We start from the raw sequence: 27,456 nt of genomic DNA, 5'->3' as shown, positions 1-27,456 counted from the left end.
TGAGGAACGCTGAGAGTATACTTTTTAGTGGTTTAGCAATATTGAATGCTTTGATAATTTAATCAACAATTTCACAAAATTTACCCCCGGTTGATGCTCAGAGGAAGTCGAAATTTTATTATTTCCAGTAATGGTGTTCTTTTTGGATTGTACATTCCCAAAACAGGGAGGAATTGACTTCGGTTTTGAGTTCGTCTTTATTGGCTTTGGGCGCAGTTAATCTATTGGAGAAGACGTTTTAAGGCCCTTGCTTGGCAGTTTGATAAAAGAAGATTGTTTTCTTTTCCTGGACCCTCCAGGTAAAATAAATCATGTGCCTTCGCACGCTCCGTCAGAGTCAGACTGTTCCGAAAATAGAACAGTGTAAGTGTTTACTAGGAATATCGGTTTAGGAGTTGCATTTTTAACCATTTCTGTATAGCAGCGCTTAGATCTCTCCTTCAAGGATCGTTTAATTTTATCCTCGCGCAGTTTATATATGGGGCATGTAACGAGCTCATGCAAATTTCTCCGGACATTAAACATTTTTCTGATTTTTTATTGCATATATTCTCTTGATGAGACCCTCCACATTTGCCACACCAGCACGGAACAGTAAGTGGATGTGTGGCCAAGCTGTTTACAGTTAAGGCAATTCATCACACGAGGGATATAAAGGCGAACAGGGAGACGAATCTTATCGATAATGACTTAGTTGGGCAGCACAGACCCAGCGAATATCACTCGAAACGAGTCTGACGGTCGATAGACATTTGTATCTCCTTCGTGTGATACTCAATGCAATTGCTTGAATTGAAGTATCTTAACATCTTTAAGCATGATGTCTTCGAAACAACCAACCCCATGCTTAATAAAGTCATCAACAAACTCGATTCTGTGATGACCCCATCAATTTCAATTTCCTCTGAAGGTATATACGCTCTATGTTCACGCGTAAAAAGCTTACAAGAAGCAATTTCATTGGCTGATGTGTTGATGTTGTAAACTCGGTGCCCATTGTTTAGCGATGTGACACTTTTCGGTGCCGTTGCTTCAGCGGTAGACAAATAGGCCTACATGCGACACTTCCAATCTCTTCCCGTTGAGCTGCCCGTTGGTATTACCACCACGAGCGCGCTCTCTGTTTCCGCCACTGCGGTAGACAAATGTGGCTGCCTGTGGCTTGCTGTGGAAACCTCACCTGGTGATGCGACACTCTTCGGTGCCCACTTGTTGTTTTTCCTCATCGCACCGCTTCTGCGGTAGAAAAATAGAACAAGTGGGTCGATTAGAGTTGCCTGATGATACCGTTACTCTCGAATTCTGCCACCGCGGTAGGGAAATGTCGAAACACCACTTGTCGAGGATGCCGTCGACCACGCCTCCGACGCCCACCTGTCGACTTACAATTAACGAACTGGTCTCTCTTTCCCACTTCACAAGCTATACGCGTCTCTCGAGAACAAAACTTCCCAGTTGGAGGTATTACCGTCTCAGCCGGTTGCCCAAACTGTTGTGATTCCCATACCACATAGAACGGTTGTCCCACCATCACCGGACCGTTCTACCAGAAATTTTGCTGTTTGTACGCTTATCCATTCTTCTAATTCTATACCTATTATAAATGTAATTGTCCATTCTTTCAATTCTATATTAGATACAAACTAGAAGCATGTATTTTGCAAAAGAATATATTTATACTCCTGTGTGATTGGTAGCAAATTTGCCTGTACTAATCAGCGGTCAAAATTGGCAATGATTTTTCAACCAGCAATTTACATTTACGCAGGCTCAAATTTTGTGTTTTTTTTTGTTTGGAACCGTCTAGTCTGATAGCAGTGCCTTATTTCTGTGAATTTTATTAAACGATTTATAGGAATACAATATGCACGAAAACAATTTTAAGTAATAACAAAATATATGCCAATTCCCTCGAATCCTTGTCGCAATTGGTGAAGCTTGGTTTTCCGTTCGGTAATTTGTTTCATGATTGTGATTAATCAAACGTGTTGTGTCTAGCTTGAAGTGCCACGTCTCCAATTATCATATTATTCTACCATTTTAATGTCTAAAACCTCCAGCTTCAGGCTGCGCTATTGTCCACATCAAATTTAAAAACACTACTCCAGCAGCTACAATTGCCATCGTGACGCACCATTTGTTCCAGTTTTCTTGTTTAGAGACTTTCACAAGCCATCTGTGCCAGACATTTAAAACCTAACGCAAACAATGCTTACCTTCTCTCCCTGCTTTATCCCAACGTCCCGTAAAATTTTACTACTTTTCGAAATATTTTGAACAGTTTGGAAATCGCTTCGCATCGTAGTCGGGATCTTTAGCTAAACGTTCTCGTATGCTAGTTCTCATCGCTTCACAGTACGAACTCTGCAGTGTTGGATCATCCGATATCGTATTGGCTAGTTCGTCCAGTGTAACAGTGCCGCCGTTTGCGACGGTGTTGCTTGTACCAGCGCTACTGGGATTACTACTACTTCCGAAACTAGTCGGATTGACGCCGGTGCTGTGGAAAGCCTGTCGCACGCCGGTCGCTATCAGTGACGGAATATCCGCAGGAGGTTTGGTTTCTGCTATCAATTTGCGACGTTTCGAAGACATACCGGATATGTACGCGTCGGAGTAAGGGCCTTGCTGCATCTGTTGATAGAAAAGAAGAACGGAATTGGATATTGAAGGGAATAGGCATAAGCTTAATATTGTCTTCTTAGAAGCGTGTTAGGAGCCACGAGAACCAAAGTCGTGCTTACTTCCCAAAGAACAAAGTTGTAAAACTTTTTAGTGGACTTCAAGATTTTTTTTGAGTTGGCTTTTTATAGGACTGCAGCCAACGGCAAAGTGGATCTCGGTCTATCCAGCAAGACAAATTTCGCGAAATTGGATGACGGGGAGACTGTCTAAAAAAATAAACACTTGTCCTCGGTAGGAGGTTAACGTTTTGCGCGCGTTATCTTAAAGAGTCGGATGGCACGTCCTCTAGTTTATCTTTTCCTATAAAATTCTCCTGCAGTCACGTTTAAGTCATCGTTATCTCTATACTAAACAAAGATCGAATTGAAATCGCTTCTGTCTTGTTCATGTTCTACTTTTTCATATCTTTGATCTAAAGCGGATTAATAGACTAATAATAAATACAGGCTGTTTGGTTCATGGTTAAGAACCTCTCAAGGGATGATTGACTGTCATATTTGGGGAAAAATCGTTCTACACATACCATCAAATTTCAACCGTTACAAAGTTATTGAACTTTTTGTGTTAAAAACTTAGTTGTCTTAAAATAGTTCTAACTCAAAAAGTATACTTTGTATTTCAAATCTTTTATATCCATTGGACAGGTGAAATTTCCCACATGTTTCAGCTAATGAGGTTAAGTAACCTTTTCACAGCAATTTATTTAAAATTTAACAATTTTGATCGATTTTTCGTTCATTTCGCGAAAATCTTAAAGGTTAACATAGCTGCATAATTTGTTCTTTGACATGATACACTTATCTTTTCTTGTTGCAATGCATTTGGGTTATTGAACTTGGATATTTTCATCTCATTTCCACTAATACTAGCTCTTATTGAAAAAGTATGGCACTTATTGTACCTTTTCTTATTCTTATTCGAAAATCAGGAAAATTCTGCAGAGAAAAATGTATTAGTACCTTTCAGTTAAGTGAATTTAGTATTCTTTTAGAAGTAAATTAGTTTAAAGTTAGTGTTATTATTAGCATTTGCGTCATTTTCCTAAAATAGTAAATAATAAACAACACCATTATTATCATGGAATTACTGCATCTCACCAAGTTCTACAATTCTTTCTTTGACTTCATTCAATTATCTCTTTTAGTTTCGAAGCAAAATCATTTTATCACCTCGTTTCATATGCAAAAACAACTATTTCGAACCCACTACATTTGTGGTGAGGTCATGCTGTGTTAACTATTAAATCGCAGCGAAATGAAAGCGATAGAGATAATGTGTCAAATAACAAGTTATAAAGAATGTTAAAGGGCACCAAATGAATAATAGTAACGGTAAATATAGTTGATTATTAATTAGAATAATTACAAAAATCTTCAAAAAATCTTGAGTTATTTTACTAGTTAAAAGTCATTTAGTATACTTAACTAAAATATATTTGTACATACATCGAAAGGAAATTTTCTCAGCTTTCCAATGAAGCCTTGGAAATAACGATATAAAGCATATTTTTTGATTAGAGTCTTTTAAGCACTTGCAAGTCGGTTACAGGAAAAGTTTAGTAATTACAAAGAGACTAGAAGAGATAGGAATATGATGCCGAAGAACAAATTATGAATAGTCCCAAAACCCAATTTTTGGATAATAGATATTGCGATAACCATGATTCATTATTTTGAGAAAATTAACAACAACATCATCAAAAACGACAGCTTTTTACTGGTTCACAACTAAAAGATAATTAAAACTAATAAAGATATGAGAACACCATTCAATAAGAAATTTCCTCCCTTTCCATTGGAATTAAAAGATTTAAAATACAAAATATACCTTTTGAGTTAGAGGTATTTTAAGATAAATAAGCTTTTTACACAAAAAGTTCAATAACTCTGTAATGGTTAAGATTTGATAGTATGTGTAGAACGATTTTTTTTCCCAAATATGGTTAAAGAGGTTCGAGAGGTTCTTAATCATGAACCAAACACCCTATATAAAAGATGCTAAAATATTGATACTCGCAAATACTTGTTTCACTACAACGGTGCTATATATCTTCTTTTTTGAGAGTGTTATCCAACTGGAGCTGTAGAGCTTGTTTCTCGAAAGGGCTCCCTTTCAGAATCACTCACTACGATTGTATACTATTCCCCCGAAAATCATTCCCCAGAAAGCCATTCCCCAGAATTCTGCCCCCCAGAAAATATTATTCCCCAGAAAGTCATTTCCCAGAATGTACCATTCCCCAGAGTTCCATCCCCCAGAATGCACCATTTCCTAGAAATTCATTCCCCAGAAAAGCTTTATTTTTTATTCATTTGATCTTTTTAACTTACTACAGTCGTGATTCGCTAGTTGGTCACTTTTGAACTGGACCGCTTTTTAGTTGGACCATTCTCCAACTAAAAAGCATCTTAATGTCAAAATCCTATGTCATAATCACCTTGACAATCAAACTGAAAATAGTCAGAGATGTGAACAGAAGCATTTACACTATTAACGTCTCCTTTGGATAGTTTGGGACGTCTGTCAGTCGGTCCAACTAACGAATCACGACTGTACTCGGTCCCACTTCCATCAAACGATATTCTTTGCTTTCGATTCGTGCACATTTCACACAAAATAAAATACTGAAGTGTTTTCCCCAGAAAGAACTATTGTCCAGGAAACATGTAGAACAAATTGCAGAATCTTATCATAGGAAGCGATAGCACCCCATCATAGGATTCAAAAGAATGAAACAGTTTTATGTAAGTAAGATTATATGGTGCAACCAAAACTTTGTGTATTATCGAAGTAATTGAAGTGATGTGTTAAGTTGCTGAGGATGAGCTGCCGAAAGCGATGGCTCCTCGCAAGTAAGCCACTTACACGATTTACTCAAACATAGGAATTGATTCCTTCTTTCAAACATGAGCAGTTCTTTGAATCTTCATGAAAATGACTTTATGTCTGCCCCGTTTACACTTGAAGTATTGTCCCAACTTTTGAGCAAGTTTATCCTGTTTGGCATAAAGTCTTTTGGCACAACATCGTCTGACATGAGACATTATATGGTAGTTTGTCTTTTGACCTAACAGTAGTGTAGCATAAGCACAGCAAAACAGACATAACTATGATTAATTCCTTAAAAATATCGATCCGCCAAACACTTTACACGCTTCTAACCACTCATTTACAAATTAGTTAACCCTCAGACCCAGGAACTTTTTTTTACTAGTGGTGTATCCCGTATACTTGCGCATATATCAGTGGCGCAATATATGGATTATAATCGTAAATGCTATCACTGTTCCAACTAAAAATATATTCAAAATGACCGCTAACATTGGCGAAGAATTGTTGTCGAGTATTATGTCTGTTAGTCTATGGTATAAGTACCATTTGGCATAAGGTATGAAAATACTTTTGAATGTATTTCGGGTAGATCGTACATTTGCGTACGAAACATTTCAAATGCAAAGGAAAGATAAATCTCGACAAACATATGCTTGAAGCCAACTGTCAAAATTCACTTTTAGAGGAAATTCTGGACAAAACGTTACCCTCCAACCACAGATGTTGGTAGTAAACAAAAGAGAAAAGTTTTCTTTTTCATTAAATGCTGTGAACTGTGCTGTCATATGTTTGTCGAGAAATGCTCTAAAAACACACCAAACCGTTTGTCAAAATGAGCATTCAATGAGGCAATCCATTAGACGTTTGTTTGATAATTCAGCGGGGGGTTCTGTCAACAAGTCTACTCCTGTGAACAGAAAAACTCAACAAACAACTTTCGTTAGTCCGATTCGATTGATATTGGATCGAATCAACGATATTATCGGACGTCGCACTCCTCGGAGTAACGTCAGAATAAGTAAACAAGAAATAATCAGCTGATCAGAAACGTCTCATGTAGGGTTGCCACCCCTCCGGCTTTGACCCGGAGACTCCGGTTTTCGGGAGCGATCTCCGGACCTCCGGGTTTCACATCAATTTCTCCGGGTTTGTTGGGAAGAAGCATAATTTCAATTTTTTTTAAATTAATTGATTCTTTGGTTCAGATTTATTTTACCTGACTAACCCTTCGTTTCAAGGCGGCGAAGATGACTTCAACAAATAGTACTGATTTCGTTCGCAAAATAATGAAAATGAAAAACAAATCAAATATACTACAAATTCATGAAAGCAATATTTCGCTATATGCTACAATTAAAATTTTGCATCCCACTAAGTCGCTCAAAATTGTGTAAAAAGTTCTTTTGTTGCAAGTTTACCAAATCACTTCACTGTTGGTGGTGCGTATCTGCAGGGATGGCAGATTTGTTCTAATTTCACTGGCTAGGTCAACATCAAACGAATTCTTCCAGTGTTGTTGCTACTCCTGCAGCGATCCTTAACTGTTGGCAAAGAAAGTGAGTTTCGCCCCTTTGTTGGGACCTCTGGTGACGAATAACCGACACCATATAGTGCTTCCCACGTGATGCCGCTGACCCGCCCCCTTTGCACTGCTTTTTTTGTTAGTTGTGGTGAAGAGCAATGCTCGTTCGACTTATCCTCCACAGCAAGAGTAGCTGGAGCTTTTGTATTCTTGGCACTTAGCTGGGAAAACGAGATACTACATCTAATTAAACCGACAAAACCGTTCTCAAACATGAAAAATTTATAGCTTTATTTTAACGCCATGGAAGAGTAGCGCGCACTAAGCTTGGTAAAAACTTTACGCTCAACGGTAATTGTGACGCAATTTTGGTAATTTTTCAATCACCAAGTGCAAAAAGCCATGACGACTTTCAGAAAGAATGAAAGAGTACATACTTGTCTCTTTTTCACTCAATACGTGATAAAAAGCTATTGAAGTGCTTTTAAATGTCGAGTAATCGCGTTGATTCCAATTTCTGTCTAACCGCTCAAAATCCGCCCCCCGCCGCGGGTCAGTATAAATCTCCGGGTCAAAGCCTCTCCAGAGGTGGCAACACTACTCATGGATTGCCTAATTCGATTTTAATATAGATTCAAGGAAAGTTCAAAAGAAGGAATTAACACCTATGTTTGAATAAACCGGTCAGACGAAAATATGACAATCTTGCGTGCAAGAGTTATTAGACATACAAAATCAAAAAACTGCTCATGATTGAAAGAAGGAACCAATCCCTATGATCGAGTAAACCGATTATATGAGTGGATAACAGGTTTGCTTGGGAGAGACAGCCACATTCGGCGGCATGACCTCAGCAGCTCCACACAGCATCAGTTCCTTGAATTAGGTAATCAGCAAACTTTAGGCTCCACCACAAAAAAAAATGATTACGAACATTAACTTTTCTGGGGAATGGGGCATTCTGGGGTATGATTTTCTGGGGAATGGAGCATTCTGGGTAATGGCTTTCTAGGGAATGGTACATTCTGGGCAATGTCCTTCTGGGGAACGGTGCATTCTGGGGAATGGAATTCTGGGGATTGGCTTTCTGGGAAATGGCTTTCTGGGAAATGGCTTTCTGGGGAATGGTATACAACCCTCACTACAATTGCATACGAGAAGGAAAATGTCACCCACTAAAACACTGCTTAAGGGAGGGGGTGGGCGCTTTGACGATTCAGAAAATCTTGACCTATTCATATAATTTCCATGCAATAAAGCAACATTTGAACATTTTCCTAAATTTTCATTGCAAAATCTCGAAAATTGAGTAAGTGACAGTGAAGGAGGTACTTCAAAAACTTGTGGTGTACACCGTAACATAAAATCTCATGTACCATACGTTCTGAAATTTTGCACAGTGCGTCTTCACATCATTGCCCAGGTAACTACGGGAGCTTTTTACAGAATTATTATTGATATATTTCTAACACTAACATGTAACCAATTTTTTTTTGCGAAAATCGGGTTGTTGGCTTCAAAGTGCTACGAAAAATTCAAAATTCGAGAAAAAAAGCTCCCGTAATTACCTAAGGAATATTGTAAAGAAGGACTGTGCAAAATTTTAAAGCGATTGGTCTGGTAGATTTTGAATTATGATGTACACCGTTTTCGAAGAGACGCTTCTGTAGATTCACTGTCACTCGTTCATTTTAGTATTTTGTAATGAAATTTTGAGAAAATATTGTTCAATTGTGGCATTATTATATGGAAATTGACCTACTAACACTCTCCGTATTGCCACAAAAATTTTCTAAGAATGTATGCCTCGTTTACCGAATTAACCTTACCCCTCGTATTGAAGAAAAGGGGGGGCAGTTGACACAACCAGGTCCCGGTGTGCGGTTGCGCGGCGAGAACTCTGAATTTTTCGGACTGTGCGAGAACACGATCCTTGAAAATTAAGGTATCGGGAGTGAAGCCGCGTGCTAGTGAACTTTACAATTGCGGGCTGTGCGAAAGCGAGACCGTGTCCGCCACACTATCTGTGAAAACAACAGCCGGAGTTAAACCGCGTGGTAGTGTCGATAAAGCTTGCCGACAGGTGCAATTCAGTCCCGATGTGAACGTGTGCGACGTGAACTTTTTTTAATTCCTGGCTGAGCGAGAGTACGGACGTGTCTGCAAGACGATCCGTGAAAAAGTGCCCGCAGTGAAACCGCGTAGTCGTGACGAAGAAAAAGGGGGCCAGCTGATACAATCTGGTCCCGGTGTGCCGTTGCGCGACGTGAGCTTTACCATTCCTGGCTGAGCGAAAGCGCGGATGTGGCCGCAACACGGTCCGTGAAAATCAAGGCAACGAAAGCGCGGTCTTGTTGCTCGCCTGGCGCGATTGGCTAAAGAGGATCGAGAAGTAAAATTGTGTAACACCCGTTCACGTGAATGCAGGCACGAAGATCAGCACGGGATCAAGTGCAGCAAACTGTCGCAGTGAAGTTACAGCACGTCCTGCCGGATCCCGAAGGACGGTCGACGACGCAAATGGCGCTACCACGAGAGGAATCCACGTCATATATCGGATAAGTCTGCACAATATCCCTAACACCTCTTGCACTTTTGGTAACATATGCATGACACTGCATATTGGATTGTTTGGTGGTCCGGACGTGAAGGAGACCCGCACATGGGCCGTCCATGTTGGGCAGCAAACCGTGAGCTTATTTTCTTTAAATAACAACAGCAGGGAAAAGCACACAACAAAACACAAAAAAATTGTCGCTGAGTACATTTTCAAGTTTGTAAGGCGCTTGTCGTGCTTTGTTCTGCGATTATCATATTTAACGTTTGCACAGTCTTTATCAATTATGCTGTCGATTAATTTGTATCAGCTAATCGATTTACTCGATTATACCGAAAGCTTCCAATCGATTATTGATTTGTCCATTATTTTGGAGATTAATCGATTATTTGCGTTAATCGATTAAAAAAAGGCATTACTAACCACTAACCATCTCATTTAAATGGAAGTTATTTGCTCTACTATCACTTGTAAAGTCTTACCTGTCGTCTCTGTCGAACGATGTCATGCGAGATTACCGGCACCCAAGTGGACGGCAAGTGTGTATGCCATGGCTCAGAACCCACCACTACCGACGGTAGAACTTCTTCGTCATCCGTCCGTGTGGGTGGCGGAGGTACCTGAGGATTTCTTGCTGCCATCGGGATCGTCATTGTCACGTCTTCGCAAGGATCTGCAACAACAGACGGCGTTGGGAGTGTTACCGATGGTACCGCCGATGATGGTGCCGGAGCCGCGGAAATCACAATTGCTGCACATTGATCAATATTGACGATTGGAGGTTCAATAGAAATTGATATTTCAGCAATGTCAGACACAAGCTCCGGCGTAGTCGTGGACTCCGTATCATCCACGTCCATAGGCTAAAATGAGTTACAATAATTAAAGCATTTCAAACAAGACAAACTATCGGTAAAACTACTTACACTTGGGATACGGTTGCGTGTTTGACTCTGACCAGGCGCGGGTCTTCTGACAACCAAAAATTCCTGAATATCTTGTTGGTCGTGTCGGCTTGAACGTTCCAATTGCCGATGAATGGCAGGCAAAAACAGGTGCAACAGATCCGGGCTCATAGTGGGTACATCCTGAGTGCTGAAAATTGCCATATTTAATAACTCTCCGGAGAAAGCCTGTGCATTTGCAGGTCCGGCGCAGGTAACCAGAATCATGAAGAAACGACGGACGAAGGATATTAGGAAGCGCAGCAAACGAACTCCAAACTGTTGCGAACTGTCTTCCCGTATCAAATTAATGCAGAACGGTACGGAGCTGCGGATCAGGTTCTCAATCGAAGCTCGCGTGTCATAGTCCGGAAGGTCATAGGTAGAAACGCGTGAAAGAATTGGCTCGAGTCGTTGGATTAGTAAATTGATGGCCTGTGAAATATGTTTACTATTATAGGAAGAAGCATAAATTAAACGTTTGATTGCTTACATCTTGCATAGCAGCTTCGCTAATGGCTTGTCCGCTGAACAATGTTTCAACGACGTATGCCTGTAGAGAATCGCGTACCCGGTTCAATGTGTTTGGATTGGGAACAATTTGTTCGAAGTCGGCTAACGTAAACTGGCTACCGAATAAATTGAACGGTAGCGACGTAAGAATCTCTGAAGGTGCTGTAAAATATTGATTGAAGTAGTGATTTAAAAAATCTAAATATTACTCTGTACTTACGTGCACTGGCCTGACTAGCTACTGAAGTTGGAGTGGTTCTACTACTATTATTGTTACTGTTGGCCGCACTGTTTCTAGCCGTTGTTGGTTCCGAAGCTGCACGATCAGAGTTCTCACGGATATGATGGCTGTTGCATGGAAGGAACCTGAAAGCGAAACAACAGACATGTGAACGAATGTATTCGTTCGGTTTCGGTTAACGAACCTATCGAACGAGGAAAGCATGTTTGCCGGAATGGGTCTCACATTGCGCACATGCGTCGGCGGGATGCTATGAACGTGCGGTCTCGACGTCGATCGCGTCTGAGTGGAAGTAGTCGGAAGGGTAACCGTGGCAAAACGCGATTGTGCTCCACTGTCGTTACTGCCTCGATTGACGTTGGTTGATGTGTTATTGGTCATCGTTGGATTTGCTTGCGGACCTCCACCCGAGCTATTGGTAGTGGTACTATTACTATTGGTAGTGGCAGCTCCGTGCGCTGCTGATGCCGGAGGATTGCCACCGGCGTTTATCTGTACGTGAATATCGGCATGGATCGGAGCAGCATTTACAACAGCCTGAAACAATCGAGCCACCTGCATCTGAGCATTATTGTTGGCGTTGTTAGCTGGAAACAGAAACGGTTATAAGTTTTTATATATGTAACATGGTTAACAAAAATAAAAAGAAGCTTTTAAGAGATTAGTCTATTGTCTACAGAACCGGTCGATTAAAAAAGTCGGAAAATATTGGGATATTATTTTTGCACATAGTCATCGCGAACCGATGATTTATTTTATCAAATTATATACTATTTTGGAAAATAAAGTAAATGATTCTTTTTGTAATGGTTAACACAACGTTAGGGGCGTAAATACGTGCAAAGAAATTCACCTTGTGTTAGTTCCTTTTCCCGCACATTGAAATATTATCATGGTTTGCAAATTAGTGTTGATACTCAAGATAATCTAAGCGTGTAAAATCCCAAATATAATATGTGGGTTTAAGGATTTACTGATTTTTAAAACATTTTAGTTTGTAAAAGTGAGCATTTGTTGACCACTGACAATTTTAAGGAATAAAACCTCATGACGTTCTTTATTAAGATTTATCAACCGAAGGACGAATTTCGATTGCCAATCTGCATGACAGGCAGGCCCGTAGCATGCGGTTGGCCGGGTTGGCCACCACCAAGGGCACCAACCTTAAAGGGCCGCTGAAATGTGGGTCTATTTTACAAAATTAGTAGACTTCAAATTTAAAAAATGGCGAAAGCTATTTCAAACTATCGCTTGTTTTCTAAGTTTCATGAAAACAAATGGGACAGACCGCATTCAAAGACAGTAAAGCAGGCAAACTCCTTAAAGCTGTAGAAAGATCTTGGAGTAAGCTAATTCCATTAGCTTCGAGAGCTTCCTGGGAACCGCAATAGAAATTTCGCAATAGCACAAAGTTGCCGGTGCTTAAAACCTAGGCCCAGTCCGTCCTGCACTACGCCAAATATTTGGATGAAATGTTCATACATTTGAGATGTTTGTTATCCTGGAAGCGCTGGAAATCCTCGTTGGATCTCTAATTTCTAAGACCAGGTAGGCTTTATGGCAGCGTTTTCTTTTATGTAGTAGTAACAGATGTCCCCACAAAACTATCGTGGTGGATCTCTGCGCACTGGCCACGGCAGATTTTATTGCTACAACAGTTTATTTGCTTATATTTAGTGCGCGGTGCGAATAGCCGATATGAAGTCGAAGGGACATACAATTTTGTCTCGTCCTGTGCGATTTTCATTGAAAATCTTCGTTGACTGAAGCAAGGGGTCCATAAAAAAACTAATTCCGTGATTAAGTAGATCAAACGCATAACAAACTCGAATCGGTAATCACACTATCGATCTCAACTTTATTGGCAGGCATGTAGACGCGGTATTTCGGCGGTTCTGTAATCGACTTCATTCGACAGTAATGCATATTTCCTAATCTGGTCAAACTTTCTAAATATCTCTCACGGCTGAATTTAGTTCTTTCCAAATCTTTACAATACTCAGCAAGTCAGGTCCTATTGAGTTCAATGTGTTTGATTTCTAACGGGAAATCGTAAACCATCAACAAAAATTTTACGACTACAAAGGAGACATAAGGAGATAAAAGAAATTGAAAAAAAAAATGAGTCAGGGAATAGTAATGAAAAAGTGTGGTCACGTATCTTTACCCGATGTATGACTGGATGCTACCGACTTTCTTGACAACTGACAAAAAGGATGTTTAAAGTGATTAGCACCCTCAAGCAGACCTTCCCGACAGTTTTCAACGATTCTCCGGGAGCGTTTTTTTTACAATAGAGAAGACGTTTACGTACTAACCCAGTACACGTGCTATTAGTAGGTGTCCAAGCTACCACACGGGGTGTACTGGGGGCGAGTCAGGCTCAACCAGGGGGCCATACCGACCAAACTCCATTGGGCTCCGCCATCTATCCCCAGGAACTACCTTTCGGCATTACTTCTGGGGGGATGGCCGTACTTAACGTACGCGCTCACTCGTGCCTGACATTCGCACTCACGCACGCCCTACATTCCTCTGCCATGCCTCGAGGTGCAGTAGCGATAGGTACCGGCAATATACTCTAGGTTACGACCCTCCCATCTCGGCATGGGCAGACCATACCTCCGTCTATCATCCGCCTATTCACTCACTCTATCGTCATGCATCGGAGTGGCTAACGTGGTTGCTACCGCTGTGCCACTTTGCCTTAGCATGAGCAGACCGTTCATTCATTTCTCCGCACATAACCCATTCCGCTCTAGCTAACCAAACCCGAATTAGTCACACTCCTCGCCTGCTGCTCGGCGCGCCATGTTCTCTGCAGCCTGCTGGCAATCTGAGTGGTAGCAGTCGAAACTGCGTTCCACTTCTCCACCGCTTGGCACATCCCCTGTACAAGGGTATCAGGGGTTGTGTCCCAGCGGCAGACGTCTAGCATAGCTCATCCTTCGACGTCGAAGCGGGGACATACGAATAGTATGTGCTCCGCAGTTTCATCAACACCTGGGCAGTCTGGGCAGACTGGGGCCTCAGCGTGCCCAAACCTGTGTAGGTACTGTCGGAAACAGCCATGGCCTGACAGGAATTGTGTCAGATGGAAGTGAACTTCCCCATGGGGTCTTCCCACCCAGCTCGATATGTTAGGTATCAGCCGGTGGGTCCACCTACCTCTCGAGGAGTTATCCCATTCGCGCTGCCATCTGGCGACCGAGGTCACCCTGGCACGCTCACGGACTCCCCTATTGCCACGCAATTCAAAACAATCTTCGTCCTCCCGGATGACCAGCCCAACTGGCATCATACCCGCTATCACGCAGGATGCATCGTGTGATACCGTGCGGTAGGCAGATCACTCTGAGACACATCAAGCGGTAGGTGCTCTCCAATTTGCGACGGTAACTGATTACTTCCAATCAGGGATGCCAACGGTACCGATAAACTACATTTTTTTCGGTATATTTACATTTGCACAAGTCGTACAGCCCGCTACAGCGACGCATCACTGCAGCTCTTGCCAGAACGGTAGCCAAACCGAGTACATTTTCCCGTACATCAGTAGAATACATTTTTGTTTTGCTGCTGTACTCCGACTGCTCGGTGAGAGTATGGCGTAGTAAAGTTTGTTCTCTCGCTTTGTACATTTTTCTCTGCATAGCCAAAGGGAGACGCCCGCACACGAAAGCGCTGATGCCGGCCGTGGCGTAAATGAGCTGCATTCCTTGTCGTCATTTTTGAATAAAAATATTAAAAATATTGAAAAATGTAAAATAAGGAAAGAGAAGCTGTACCGCTCGCGTCTGGTGGCTGTACTGGGGACAGTAGTTTTTTGTCATGTTACTGCTTTGCACACAGGCAGCCGTACAGCGCTGGGCGTCCTGCACTAGCGAATGACAGCAGCATCGAGAGAGAAATGAGAATGTAGGCAGAAAAATTACAGCCGCAGAAAAGGTAGGCATTTTGCATCCTTGCTTCCAATGCCCTCGCCCAGGACGGTCCACCGTACCTAAGGATAGATACGGCGACACCTGCCAGTAACCTACGTCTACTGGCGCACACCTTAGAGCTGTTGGACATCATCCTCGATAATGCCGCAACAGCCGTCGAAGCCTTCTTGCACGCATAGTCGACATGGCTGCCGAAGGCCAGCTTGTCGTCTATGATGGCCCCAAGAATCTTCAGACTCCGCTTTGAAGTTATTTCGACTTCTCCCGCTTGGATAACTGCTTGTTGTACCGATTTACGGTTATTAACAACAACCACCTCCGTCTTATGATGGGCGAGCTCTAGGCCTCTCGCGCTCATCCATTCCGCCACTATGCTTATCGCGTGCGCCGCCGTTAGTTCTATCTCGAAGATTGACTCCCCTTAGACCGCCAGGGTGATATCATCGGCGAAACCGACGATTTTCACACCCGGAGGGAACTTTAGTCTCAGAGCCCCGTCATACATAAGGTTCCATAATACCGGGCCCAGGATTGAACCTTGCGGGACTCCTGCGGTAATAGGAACACTTTTCTGACCGCCATCGGTCTCGTATAATAGTACACGGTTCTGGAAGTAGCTTTCCAAGATCCGGTACAGGCCCACCTGCAGACCAAGCCGGTGTAACGAGAGCGCTGTTTGGAACTCCATCATGCCCTGGAGCTTTGTTCGCAGCTAGAGAATTAGCTACTGCAAGTAGCTCTTCATTCGTCACCGGGGCCATCATATCGTCTGTACCCACCGTGCCTTGCGGCACCGGGGCCAGGGCTCGGGACGGGAAGAGTACTTCGATAATTCTCGCCAACCGTTCTGGCGATCGTTCGGAGGGTGAGGTGCCCCCTTTGGTCTTTGCCATCACGATCCTGTAGGCATCGCCCCACGGATTCACGTTGGCCTCCTCGCACAAATTGTCAAAACACGCTCTCTTGCTGCTCTTGATGGCCTTGTTAAGGGGCGATTTCGCAGCACGAAACACTTCACGTCGATCCAATCTAACCTCCTCAGTGCGGGCTCGCTGCATCCTACGTCTAGCTTGTAGGCAAGCTGATCGTAGGGCTGCGATCTCTGCACTCCACCAATATACCGAACGTCTGCCATTTCTTGGCAGGGTTTTCTTCGGCATAGTGGCGTCACACGCGCGTGATAGGACAGCTACCAGCGCATCCCCGCTTAGACTGTCGGTGTTGGCCTCCAGTCCCAGGGCCGCGGTGAAAACTTCGCTGTCGAAGTGATTGGTCTTCCACCCGCGTACCTGACAGGGATTACCCGCCCTCGGATGCTTCACACCATAGTTGATCCTGAAGCGTATTGCTAAGTGATCACTACTGGTGTAGCCCTCGTCTACCCTCCAGTCCATGTCTGGAACCAGACTCGGACTGGCAAACGTTACGTCAATCCACAACTCGACCCCATTCCTACGGAATGTGCTAGCGGAACCATCATTGACTAGCACTGCGTCGAGTTTCGCAAGCGCCTCCTGAAGCGCTTGGCCTTTACTATTTGTACAGCGGCTGCCCCACTCCATTGCCCAAGCGTTGAAGTCACCCGCTATGACAAACGGCTTCCGACCCACCATGTCAGACGAAAGCCTGTCGATCATCTGGCTGAACTGTTCTATTGGCCACATAGGTGGGGAATAGCAGCTACAATAGAACACACCATTGATCTTGGCAATCGCGACACCCTCCGCAGAGGACTGTACTACCTCTTGAACCGGGAACCGTCCCGTTGTACAGATTGCCGCCATCCTAGACCCGTCCGCCACCCAGCTGCCGTTATCGGCAGGGACGTTGTACGGGTCTGATAGGAGCGCGACATCTGTCCTCGACAAGGATAACAACTGCCACAGCAGCTGCTGAGCGGGTGCGCAGTGGTTAAGATTCAGCTGTGTGACGTATGCCATTGCTTCCTCTTTCCGGCCTCCCCGAAGGGACACGCAGGTCCGCCCATAACATGGCTGCGGCCCTGCTTCTTACTAGCGCAGATAAGACACTTGGGTGCCCTCTCGCATTTCCGCGGCCTGTGTCCCTCCTCGCCGCAGCGACGACACAACTTGCTCCTGTCTCGGCCCTTACAGTCGTATGACTTGTGGCCTGGCTCCAGACATTTAAAACACCGGTCCACTGAAGACGGCTGTGGTATGCTAACTGGGCATACTGACCATCCGATCTTCAACTTCCCTTTATTGGTTTCTTTTTTGGCTTCCGCGACCGGTAGCTTGAAGTAAGCTACCTGCATGGCAAGCATCTCCCTGATACGTACAGAGGTCTGATCGATTTCAACGCCGCACTGCTCCTTAACGGCCGAGACGACGTCCTCTGCGTTTGTGATCTCGTCCAGTTGCTTGCACTGGAGTCACTTCCGCTCCCAACGACCTCACCTGAGCGCCGTTTCCCAAGATCTCTTGGGCCAACCTCCTATACGTCACTCTGCTGGATTGTGCACCACGCTTCAGCACCAAGATCATTTCGCCATCTTTGGTGCGTCTGACGCTTCGCACATCCTGTCCTAAATTCGAGAGGCTTTCGGCCGCCCGCATCGATTTTAGGATCTCAACGTAGCTACCCTCGTTGATTTTCACCAGCAGGGCCTCTCCTCTGTCTCTCGTCTTCTTTTTCTTCGCGGGTCGACTTCCGCTTCCTACTGACCACCTGCCATTCACCATCCTCTGCCGATGGCGCCGGTTGACTGGTGCCAGGTTGCTCCACGTTTTGCGCCCGATTGGCGACTTTCGCCTTTTTAGGCTGAGAAGTCGCCTTTTCGGGTCGCCGCCCTGCGGGATCCTTCGCACATGGATCCGCGCCTTCCAAACAACGTTTGGCTTTATTTGTTGCACGTCGTTTGGCGTTGCCCCGCGCGCCTACACTAGGCCTAGGCTGCTTCGCAGTCTTGCCCTCCATCAAGCGTTTTGTGGCCGATAAAGCGAAATATATCGCCTCCTGCGCCATCGTCGCTCCGCCCTGGAAGGAGAAGGCCTCGGTTTGGATACCTCTATCGGTCTTCTCTCTTCCCGGCAACCTCTCCATGTAGGCTACTTGTTCTTGTCTTGCGACTCGAACAGCCTGGCGGAGCACCAGCAGGTTCTGTTTAAGCTCCTTGCTGATGTTATTCTTCCCGCTTGTGAACTCGATAATACTATCCAGCTGCTTGACCACCTCCTGCATCGCGGGTAGTGGTCCGCCAAGCGTGCTGGTAGTATTATCTCCTACTACACCCATTACTCCCTCGGTGCTGTTGTTTACATTCACCGTCGCTCGATTGTCAGCCCCTGTCGGGGGAGATCTCGCCAGACCCCCTTTGGCAGAGGGGTTCAGCGCCATAATCATTTCCTCCTCCTCAATATACCCTTTTTTATTATTATTTCTAAGTTGACTCATATTCAATCCCACGAGTTGCGCGAGAAAATAGGTCCGCCACGCCAGAGCTCCGCATTAACGTGGTAAGAGACGCTTACTGTGGGGGGTGCCCAGGTACCCCATAGGCTCCGTTAACGATCGGGCATCTTTTTCACCCCCCCCCCCCCATCGATCATTCATCCCTCGGCACGAGTCGCTTCACGCCTTGGAATTGGGGTTATCCCGTTTGGTGGGCCCATATCACCGGAACGGAAGATCCGTAGCGCTATTGTATGCCGGCCACTACACGCCCCCCTTCCCTGTCAGCATACGACCACAGTCCCAACGAGTTGGCTACCCGAACTTTCCTATGGCTACTCGTATCCCAGCCGGCTCCGCGGGGAAGTAGAGATAGGAGTTCCTGGGCAAGAGGCTAAGGACCACTATGGCTAACCACCGGGTCTATATAGCGCATTGCCCAGGCATTTACCAGCCAGTCGATGAAGAGTTGGACCGTTTGGAAAATGGTGGAATCATAACACCAGTTGAGTACTCGGAGTGGGCAGCTCCGATAGTGATTATTCAACAGGATAAAACGACGCACTACAGCCGCATCTCCCTCTGCCGCAAGACATCTTCGCCAAACTGGCAAATTGTAAGGCATTTAGTCAAATTGATCTCTGATACATTTCTACAGGTCGAGGTGCATGAAGAATCCCGAGAAATGCTCACTATCAATACGCATAAGGGGCTCTACCGATACAATCGACTTTCGTCGGGAATTAAAGCAGCGCCTGGCGCTTTCCAGCAACTAGTGGACACCATGGTAGTGGGATTGGAGGCCACATCAGGCTATCTCGACGATGTCTTAGTTGGTGTTGTAGACCAAGAGGATCATCAGCGGAATCTTGTGAAAATTCTCTGTCGACTACTAGAATATGGATTTACCATCAAGTCGCAGAAGTGTTCGTTTGGCCAGCAGCAAATAAAATACGTTGGACACCTTATCGATAAGCACGGCCTACGTCCGGATCCAGCCAAAATAAAAGCGATCCGTGACAACTTAGCTCCAACGGACGTTTCACGAATGCGTTCCTTCCTAAGGGTAATTCATTATTATGGCAAGTTTGTCCCTAGCATGCGAACGCTTAGCTATCCACTGGATGATCAGCTCAAGAATGGAAAAAAGTTCGTCTAGTCATCCAAATGTCACAAAGCCTTCGAGAGCTTCAAAAATATTCTGTCGTCCGACTTGCTATTTACGCACTATAATCCGGCACTCGAAATCATTGTTTCGGCGGATGCATCTTCCATCGGAGTCGGAGCCACGATAAGCCACAAATTCCCGGACAGATCTATCAAAGTTGTCTAGCATGCATCCAGAGCGTTAACTTCAGCTGAGCAAGCATACAGCCAACCAGATCGCGAAGGATCAAATTCCGTTACTTCGGATCTTCAGATCGAAAAAAGGAATTCTCGTCTATACAGCCAATCGATTACAACACTGGGCGCTACAGGTGCTGATGTATGACTTCAAGATCGTCTACGTCAACACAGATAAATTCGGAAATGCAGATGCACTATAGCGGCTGATTGAGCACCATGTCCAGCCGGAAGAGGACTTTGTGGTGGCTAGCGTTGTGCTTTAAAGTTGGCTCTAGCAACAAGTTTGATCGATGCGCTTCCACTCAGCTTCAAGATGATTCAACATGCAACACGTCGGGAGATCAAATGCTTCTACGATCGCCGACATTCCCTATTGACCGTACAAGGTTGCATCATGTTCGGTGAGCGACTGGTGATCCCGTCGAGTTTCCGAAAGCGTTGTCTGCGTCATCTTCACCGAGGTCATCCAGGAATGCAGCGTATGAAAGCAATTGCACGTAGCTATTCTGGTTGCAGTTATTGAAAACTGGAAAAGCCAACCATCGACAATCGTATTTTCTCTGGTTCTAAACAGTGGAATCACTACTTCCGACATCATAGATTAGCACTAAACAAGAGACAAACGATTGTCGCTGGTCGGATTTTCCAGATTTCAACTGCAACCAGAATATGTCTAATGGTCATCGCTGGATGTGGACATCGTGACTCACGTCAGTTCCTGCCATCATTGCGCAGCAGTAGCTAAAAGCCCACCAAGGTCCGCACCGCTGTCGTGGCCAGGGATGCCAACGGTACCGATAAACTACATTTTTTTCGGTATATTTACATTTGCACAAGCCGTACAGCCCGCTACAGCGATGCATCACTACAGCTCTTGCCAGAACGGTAGCCAAGCCGAGTACATTTTCCTGTACAGCAGTAGAATACATTTTTGTTTTGCTGCTGTACTCCGACTGCTCGGTGAGAGTGTGGCGTAGTAAAGTTTGTTCTCTCGCTTTGTACATTTTTCTCTGCGTAGTCAAAGGGAGAGGCCCGCACACCAAATCGTTGATGACGGCCGTGGCGTAAATGAGCCGCATTCATTGTCGTCATTTTTGAATAAAAATATTAAAAAGATTGAAAATATTAAAAAATGTAAAATAAGGAAAGAGAAGCTGTACCGCTCACGTCTGGTGGCTGTACTGGGGACAGTAGTTTTTTGTCATGTTACTGCTTTGCACACAGGCAGCCGTACAGCGCTGGGCGTCCTGCACTAGCGAATAACAGCAGCATTGAGAGAGAAATGAGAATGTAGGCAGAAAAATTACAGCCGCAGAAAAGGTAGGCATTTTGCATCCTTGGTCGTGGCCAAAACCAACATATCTGTGACAACGTGTGCACATAGACTATGCTGGACCGACTCAAGGAGAATATTTTCTACTGAGTGTCGATGCCTACTCCAAGTGGGTTGAAATAGTCGAAAACAAATCAACCACTGCTGTCACTACCATCGACATGCTTCGCAACTTGTTTGCCCGTCTCGGTATGCCTGAAACATTGGTTAGCGCCAATAGTCCACAGTTCGCTAGTACCGAATTCGACAAGTTCTGCTTAGAGAATGATGTCAACCATATTACTACAGCACAGTACCACCCACAATCAAACGGGCAAGCGGAAAGATTTGTGGACACCTTTAAAAGATCAGTGAAGAAAATTAGAGAGGGGAAAGGAGCCATCCAGGAAGCAATAGACATATTTCTGATAACCTACCGAACAACGCCGAATCCAGTTACACCGGAAGGTTAATCGCCATCGGAAGCAATGTTTGGGCACAAGATCCGCATAAGCCTAGACTTGCCGCGTCCGTCAACCGTTCTGGTTGTTGAATCCGCTATAGAAAAAAAGATTGACCGGAGATTCAAAAATGGTGATTTATGCGAAGGTTTACTCTAACAACCAATGGAGATGGACATCCGGAGTTGTCTTGGAAACGATTGGGCGCGGTATGTTCAACGTGTGGGTGAAAGATTCGTTCACATCTCAAACAACTACGAGCTCGTGCCATGGGTGAAAGGCCGTCAGCGAAGCCAGTTAAGAGCGATGTAAAGTTTCCGTTGGACATAAAGGCGTGGAATCTGTCTAGTTCGCGTACCAGTGCAAATGATATCACCAGGTCCCCGCTGCTACCTGTGTTGTCGTCAGTAACAGCCGAATTACCGTCAACAATGCTTGGAGTACCATCCGAGCAGTCCACACCGTTGCAGCATGCAATGCCATCAGAAGCACCTGCGTGAGTGTGGGTGTCTCCAGAAGCAGATACGTCATTAGCACCTTCGCCTGAGTCTACATCATCCTCCAGTTCAAGCTCTCATCGTCATCGTCATGAGAATTCCTATCATCCAATGAAAACCCCACAGCTGTCCGGGAACCTCGTCGCTCTTCTCGTTCTAGAAGACCGCCGATTCGGTTTGATCCCTACCAGCTGTATTGAGGAGGGAGATGTTGGGGAGAAAAGGACATCCCTACCAACTACTCGCCAACACTACCGCTGAGCTCACTGGTGGAAGTGCAGCTGTCATCCGTCGATGCTAGAACAGCCGGATACACATAACCTGTCAGTCAGTACGACACCGCGTACAACGTGTTTAGACTTATTGTTAATAAATTTTAATTCGTTATTTTATAGATTATGTCGCGTGTTTTATTCGTCAGACATGAGTCTCGGTCACCAACAACCGCGACCGTAAAATTTGTATCTCCTCGCGCTCTAAGAAACCGTCCTCTTTCGTGGATTCCTAGACACCATACTGCTTATGGTCAGAACAATTCTGTGGATAGATGTTGCCACAAATTCAACGAAACCTCACATCTGTTTGATTTTGATGTCACCAAATCTAGTTATAAGTTCGATATTAGGAATTTTCAAAAATTTAGGATTTAGATAGTATGTAATTTTTTATAGAATCTGTACGATATCTAATGAAGATCGAAACAATTAAATAAATAAAAACTCCCCGAAATGTGAATTTTGACAGTTGACTTGTACGGCCGTAGTCGGGAAATGTGCTTTTTTCGTCAGCAATGGAGCTTCCAACTTAACTTTTATCGGCAGCCTAAAAGACATTCCAAAGTTAAGCAACTTTGGAAAATCTCGAAACACAAGCTTACTTCGGAAACCATCAAACAGTAGGCAAAGTGACCTTTTTAATCGGAACTAGGCTTTTTCCAGTTTCAGTTGGTTTTTTACACCTCAGTAGACTCACAACTACTCGACGTATTCAGTTTGGAATTTGTTACGCTTGAAAGGTTATAAAAGTAAAACAGAGTGACAGAAAGCATGCATAAATAAAAAAAGGTAAAACAAAATAATTCTAAACAAACCAAAACCACCATAAAATAAAATCTAAACATAGAAAGCACAACTCTACAGAACAAAACGTAAATAAAAACATACAGTTCGCTAATCGTTCGGGAGAGCCCGTGCTAACGGAGTCAGACTCACTGGTCGTCCGCGAATTGGTGGAAGAAGAGGAATTGGAGGATGCAGTCATCGAGTCATCGTTCACCGACTGTCCAGCGGTGTTCGTACTATTGTTTCGAGCGGTAGGTGCAGCTCTCGTAGCTGAACTTTCTACAGTATGCGGTAAAACAAAAAATTAGTCAAATCATGATAAATGGCGTTCGTCCGTGAAGAGGCGTTTCGTCCGGTTCAAACCTGAAGGTCCCATCGTCTGAAGGATGTTCTGCATTCGTCTAACGGTCGAAGGGTCGTACAGGGGTATATATACACGAGTGACAACATCGTCGGGAAGATTGGCTAGAGATGGTCTAGCAAACTGACCTTGTTGTTGTTGGATTTGACTTTGCGGGGTAGAATTGCCGGATCCAGGAGTGGCAGTTATGATTGGTATCGCTGATGTACCCGTTCCAGTAGTTGATGCCGAAGCGCCAGCTGGTCTGTTTTGAGAACCGATCGGGTTCAGGGGCTGCATCACTGCTGGACCGTTGACTACTGGAGTAGGGATTCCGGGAATCGACAAGTTGATGATCTGTGCATTAATATTGTTGTTTCCCATCTCAGGGTTGTTATTGTTATTAGTTGCTCGTAGTAAGTTTGCTAGATTGATGTTATTCTGTAAAAGAAAAGAACTTAGACAATATTTTACGGCAAACGTGAATCCGTAGCCTACCGGAACGGCAGCAATTCCCGAACTTACGAATGCGGACTGCTCAACCAAAATCGGTCGACAGCACAGATGGCGGGGCGTTGTCGTTTGCAAATCCAACATTAAGTCGCTAACTGCATGCTGGGCATGGGACATATAATGTAGTGCTTCAGATATGCGATCAAATACGCGCTGGGCGTTTTCTCGAGCGATTGAGTCCTAAGAAGGTGCAAGTATTAAAGTAAGAATGAGTTTATTATCTACAGTATATATTATACTTACTCCTTCCTCGTAGGTCGGGTCATTCTGCAAAATTTCGTAGTATTGCTGCATGAAAGGTTCCATTCTGCGCTGCACGTTTCGCATTTGTTGCACTACCTCCGCCAGCGTTTGAGTGCTGGTAGTTTGATTACGCGAAGAATCTGGGCGAGCCTGTCTCCGGGAATCAGCACTGGATTCCGAGGTGCTTGAAGATGTCGAAGAACTTCCCGATGAAGCACCGGAACTTTCCTGTGCTGGTGTAGCTGTAGCACTGGTATTAGGAGGTGTAATGATAGCAGAATCTGGTATAGTTCCGAAGACCTGCACCGAAGGATTCAGCGTATCCTGCTGTTGAACAGTCACGTTAGATATTCCATTTTGACGAAAAGCAGCAGAAACAGCACCCTGAAAAGCTTGGACGAAGTTTTGCATCTGATTGTGTGGAATGTCTACGTCTCCGACTGTACTAATGCCCACTTCGAACACGGTAGACTCCATTGTTTGCTGAGATAGAATATCCATCGCGGTGTTGTTTAAACCCCTTTCCGGGGTTTCCAAGTAGTTGACAATATTATCGGCACACTGAAGCATATGACGAGCGACAGTAATGCGATTCATGCACAGTGTTGATGATGGACTCACTGTTGGAATTTGTGGAGGAGTCTACAAGCAAAAAACAGTTGTTTTGAACAATCTTCTCAGGATAGGAGTATTTTAGAATTTACCGTAGCATTAACATTCAATGGAATAGAAGTCATCGAACCGAAATACATGGTGTTGAAATCATCCAAGCCACGGAATATTTGTGGACGAGCGGCGTTGTCACTACTGCGGGAACGTCGAGCCGAGGATCTTGTCCCTTCGTCGTTGGAGCCCCCTCCAGTGGAACTATTTCCCCGTGCCGAGGGTGGAGCTCTCTGGACGAGATGGACGACTTTTCCGTTGACATCATATTCCTTGAGAGCCTTGTCATCGCTCAACACTCGACCACAGTAGATTAAACGTTGCATTTCCACACCAACATTTATCTTTTCTGCTATTTGTTCTTTGAACTGGCGCACAGTGATCTGAAATAAATTTGAATATTAATAACTAGTAACAATAGTGCTGTTTTTTAGTTTAATTCATATTTTGAAATGAAATTTTGCTCCGACATAAACAATAATATAAAAGTATGAGTGAATGAGATTGACACTACGGCCATATACTGCCCATGATCAGTTTGCGCCACTTAAACTTTAGTAAACAATATTGCATGGATTTGCAAGTTTGATTGCATTATATTGGTAATGCATCATTCAATCTCCTATAAACTTATCTGAAAAAACACTGCTAAATCAAATGGCTTATTGTTCCACAAACCATAGGCCAAATATGAGGGTTTTTTTCAACAATTCTAGTCCACTCAAGAGTTTAGAAATTCATAAAAACTCCGAGTTACTCTGCATACCTCAAAACTTAATGGCTTATAACTTCTTTAATTACGCACAATTTTATTGAAAGTTGCGTAATGATTGGAAGTTACCGGACAGTTATTTAACTTTGAAGATCAATAGAGAAAGAGAGACTGCACATAACATTTTAGAATATGTTTTTACCACAAAGTCGGGTCAATTTGCAGTCTTCTGCATGGTTTTGCCTTTCATCTTTAGCTATACATCGGGGAATTCTAGGATAAATAAGATGAGGATGGTGCATTTTACTGAACATGATTGCTTCCATTGCCGATATTTTCATAGATTTTTCACATACAAATTTTAAAATTCGTGAGGTGATTAGACCAGAAGCATCTGAACGAGTTTATATTTGAAATGGGGTTTCTTGTGCCAATTACCATTCAATTGAGCAGTGTTCTGGAAAAAAGGTAATTTTTGTACCGGTCTAATAATTATCTAATGATAGGCTGGCAAAAACTTGAAATGGGGCGATGAGCCTTTTCCTGTCTTGTTATGAAACTTAATTTATACAACATATCCATGGAGTAATGTAATTAGTAACAGCTTTTTTAAAATTATAAACCATTTAACACTAGAAAATCTGACTTAATTCGTTACGCAAATTTAACAGGTCGGAACCACTGTTTTTAGTGTTTTGGATGCAATACATAAACACGTCATGTTTGTTTTCATACCACTTCGCTCAACTGCGTACAGAGATACTTACATCATCCTCCACGCTGAAATCATGATTCTGAGAATCAAGCGTCTTCACCTTCAGGTTTATCATTTCGGCGAGCTAAAATTAAACATAACATTCACATCATTTAGCAATGCACTAATTTGTAGAAAAAGAAATTGCAAAATAATTTGACGAAGGAACCGCCATCTTTTTTCCAACCCTATCTGTATTTCTAACCTAACAATTTAAAAACCTTAGCCTTCGCAGAAATGGTCCAAATTTAACTGAAATCAATCACCTTGCAACGCCTTCACTTGTAAAGGCTAAATAATATGTATCCGCTCCAGGAATAGGGCAACTTTTATCAGCAAAACGTATTTTTTTCCTTGTATTTAATCAGCACCACTATCGATCACCGTCGATAATCATTCCAGAAGCAATACGCGAAAAATAGTAGCTTACGAGAATTAGCACCCAATGGCTCCAAATAGTAGTTAAAACCCAAAATCTTTGTGAATATTTAACTTCTGAATCAAAGTGCAACTTTATCAGCGTATTTTGCACGAATCGAACGATAAAATTCACTGGAAATCGGACTTTAAACTAGCAAAATCTTTTCAACTGACGGACTCGACTGCTTCGTCTTCACTTCACACGTCCGTCATCATTGATTTTATTCCTACGCCACTGTAATTTTGAATTGTCATCAGTAACTGTCATCATTACATTACACCAGGGATGCCAGGTAATATTTTCTGAAATCTGTGCGCAGCTATCCTGCTTTTTACGTGCGGTAAAGGCGATCTAAATTATTTAGTTCGTAATACGATTAATTGCGCTTTTTTGACAGTAATCGTTTACGCCTGTGTGACAGCAGCGCCCAGCTGAGGATGTCGGGCGTTCATTGAATAAACATTCCTTACATCCTTCTTCTTA

General features: G+C 43.7%; 1 protein-coding gene across 5 annotated transcripts; it reads right to left on the bottom strand.

The window, feature by feature from the left end:
- Positions 1-1,654: 1,654 nt before the first annotated feature.
- On the bottom strand, positions 1,655-27,195 carry LOC131694279 (large proline-rich protein BAG6). Of its 5 annotated transcripts, none has more exons than XM_058982873.1 (13): positions 26,819-27,195; positions 26,566-26,637; positions 25,128-25,469; positions 24,424-25,065; positions 24,166-24,360; positions 23,691-24,108; positions 23,430-23,606; positions 11,479-11,881; positions 11,274-11,419; positions 11,034-11,215; positions 10,523-10,975; positions 10,079-10,459; positions 1,655-2,634 (listed from the first exon to the last, which is right to left on the bottom strand). In XM_058982873.1, exons 2-13 carry the CDS (start codon positions 26,626-26,628, stop codon positions 2,257-2,259), a joined length of 3,780 nt encoding a protein of 1,259 aa, XP_058838856.1. In that variant the 5' UTR covers positions 26,629-26,637; positions 26,819-27,195; the 3' UTR covers positions 1,655-2,256. The 5 variants fall into 5 exon arrangements, with proteins under 5 accessions (XP_058838856.1, XP_058838858.1, XP_058838859.1 ...); XM_058982875.1 differs by having other exon boundaries at positions 23,478-23,606; XM_058982876.1 differs by having other exon boundaries at positions 23,817-24,108.
- Positions 27,196-27,456: the final 261 nt, after the last annotated feature.

The sequence above is a fragment of the Topomyia yanbarensis genome, chromosome 3 (assembly GCF_030247195.1).
Source record: "Topomyia yanbarensis strain Yona2022 chromosome 3, ASM3024719v1, whole genome shotgun sequence".
NCBI lineage: Eukaryota > Metazoa > Arthropoda > Insecta > Diptera > Culicidae > Topomyia > Topomyia yanbarensis.
Note: the sequence above shows the minus strand (reverse complement) of the source record. Positions and strands in the feature narration are given on the sequence as shown.

What these genes read in the sequence shown, in the direction of transcription:
- LOC131694279 (XM_058982873.1), bottom strand. Translation starts at nt 26,628, where the DNA reads ATGATAAACCTGAAGGTGAAGACGCTTGATTCTCAGAATCATGATTTC. An exon ending in ATTTCAGCGTGGAGGATGAT is followed by an intron (nt 25,470 to 26,565) that starts GTAAGTATCTCT and finishes AATTTATTTCAG; the next exon opens with ATCACTGTGCGCCAGTTCAA. An exon ending in CGGGAATTGCTGCCGTTCCG is followed by an intron (nt 24,109 to 24,165) that starts GTAGGCTACGGA and finishes TTTCTTTTACAG; the next exon opens with AATAACATCAATCTAGCAAA.